This window comes from Cnephaeus nilssonii, assembly GCF_951640355.1.
Source record: "Cnephaeus nilssonii genome assembly, chromosome: 14".
Classification (NCBI taxonomy): Eukaryota; Metazoa; Chordata; class Mammalia; order Chiroptera; family Vespertilionidae; genus Cnephaeus; species Cnephaeus nilssonii.
The window spans coordinates 16324360-16326414 of NC_137085.1; the positions used below are offsets into that span (position 1 = coordinate 16324360).

Genomic DNA, 2055 nt, shown 5'->3' on the forward strand with positions numbered 1-2055 from the left:
GCATTTCCAATTAGTAGCACAGTGCCAGTAACCTGTCTAATTAAAAAATTAAGAAGAATGAATTTGTTCTAGTTTCACTTGAAAAAAACAATGTTGGGCATTGAGGGTGTGTTGCTTGCTATGGTAGCTTTAGCTGATTATGTGCATGCAAGGATAGTTTTTTCTCCAGGAGAAAGTAGAAGACCCTACAGTGGTGGCCACAATCACACTTTGGAAGTATTTATCATTTTTCACTGTCCTTTCATCCCCAGCAGACAGAAGAGCAGCATGAGGCCTGAGAACCAGAGCAGCGTGTCCCAGTTCCTCCTCCTGGGGCTCCCCATCCCGCCAGGGCAGCAGGGCGTGTTCTTCACCCTGTTCCTGGGCATGTACCTGACCACGGTGCTGGGCAACCTGCTCATCATCCTGCTCATCAGGCTGGACTCCCGCCTGCACACGCCCATGTACTTCTTCCTCAGCCACTTGGCCTTCTCTGACATTTCTCTTTCCTCTGTCACTGTGCCTAAGATGCTCATGAACATGCAGACTCAGCAACAATCCATCTCCTATGTGGGATGCATTTCTCAGTTGTATTTTTTCATACATTTTGCTGGTATTGACAACTTTCTTCTGGCTGTGATGGCATATGACAGGTATGTGGCCATCTGTCACCCTCTGCACTACACCACCATCATGAGGGAGGGGCTGTGTGTGCTGCTGGTGGCTGGCTCCTGGATTCTCTCCTGTGGCAGTGCCCTGTTGCACACCTTCCTATTGGCCCAACTGTCCTTCTGTGCAGACCATACCATCACCCACTTCTTCTGTGACCTCGCTGCACTTCTGAAGCTGAGCTGTCCAGACACCTCCCTCAATAAGCTGGTCATATTCACTGAAGGTGGAATGCTTTTCTTTCTGCCTTTTGGTATTATTGTGGGCTCATATATCCATATAGGGACCATCATCCTGAGGGTGCCCTCCACTAAGAGACTCTTTAAAGCCTTTTCTACCTGTGGCTCCCATCTCTCTGTGGTATCTTTATACTATGGGACACTTGCTGGTGTTTACTTTCTTTCCTCATCATGGGGTTCCAAAGACATAATTGCTTCAGTCATGTATACGGTAGTTACCCCCATGCTGAACCCCTTCATCTACAGCCTGAGGAACAGAGATATAAAACAGGCCTTAGAGATGTGTGTCAATAGGGTTAAGTTCTTTAAGATGCAATCACTAAATCCTCTGGTTGTAGTCAGGAGCACAGGGATATATATCTCCTAAAATTACTGTATGGTCAACACCTCCATATAACTTTCATAGAATACCCATTTCTTGTCATGTATAATTGTTGTTATATGTGCACTAGGTCACATTTGCTTCTAGAATTGTTAGTAATTTTTTTATTCCTAATTGATAGTCTTTGCTTGTACATCATCTCTTATCACATACTAGAGGCCCGGTGCACGAATTCATGCACAGGTGGGGCCCCTCAGCCTGACTGGCAATCAGGGCTAATTGGGGCCATCTCACCCAATCCTGATGGGGGCTAGCTGGCTGGGGTGAGGGACCGTGGGAGGTTGGCCAGCCATGGGAGGTTGGCTGTGGGAGTGCACTGACCACCAGGGGGCAGCTTCTGCAGTGAGCATCATAGCTACCAGCTGATCGTCCGGTCATAATGGTCACTTAGGCTTTTATATAGAGACTACAGGCCCTGTGCACAGATTCATGCACTGGTGGGGAGTGTGGCCTGTGGAGATCGGTCACTGTGGGAGCACTGCTCATCCTGGTCAGCCAAGTGGCTGTGGACCCGCCCTCTGAGCAGCTGCTCCTGCTGTGGGAGCACTGACCACCAGAGCGCAGCACAGCTGCTCCTACTCCGGTCAGCGCACTGACCACCTCAGCCACTTGGCCTTCTCTGACATTTGGAAGATGTCACACTTTGGAAGTATTTTATCATTTTTCACTGTCCCCATATATCCAAAGCTCCTGCATTGAGTGTCTTCCCCCTGGTGGTCAGTATGCGTCATAGCAACTGGTCAACCAGTCATTCTGGTTGTTTTGCCATTCAGTCTCTGGGCTTTT

At 48.6% G+C, this 2055-nt stretch overlaps 1 protein-coding gene across 1 annotated transcript; it reads left to right on the forward strand.

Moving 5' to 3' along the window:
* Positions 1 to 267: 267 nt before the first annotated feature.
* LOC307111135 (olfactory receptor 1J4-like) lies at positions 268 to 1254 on the forward strand (the record flags this gene model as incomplete). The annotated part of the gene is made up of 1 exon (XM_079790819.1): positions 268 to 1254. One exon carries the CDS (start codon positions 268 to 270, stop codon positions 1252 to 1254), a length of 987 nt encoding a protein of 328 aa, XP_079646945.1.
* Between the last annotated feature and the right edge of the window lie 801 nt (positions 1255 to 2055).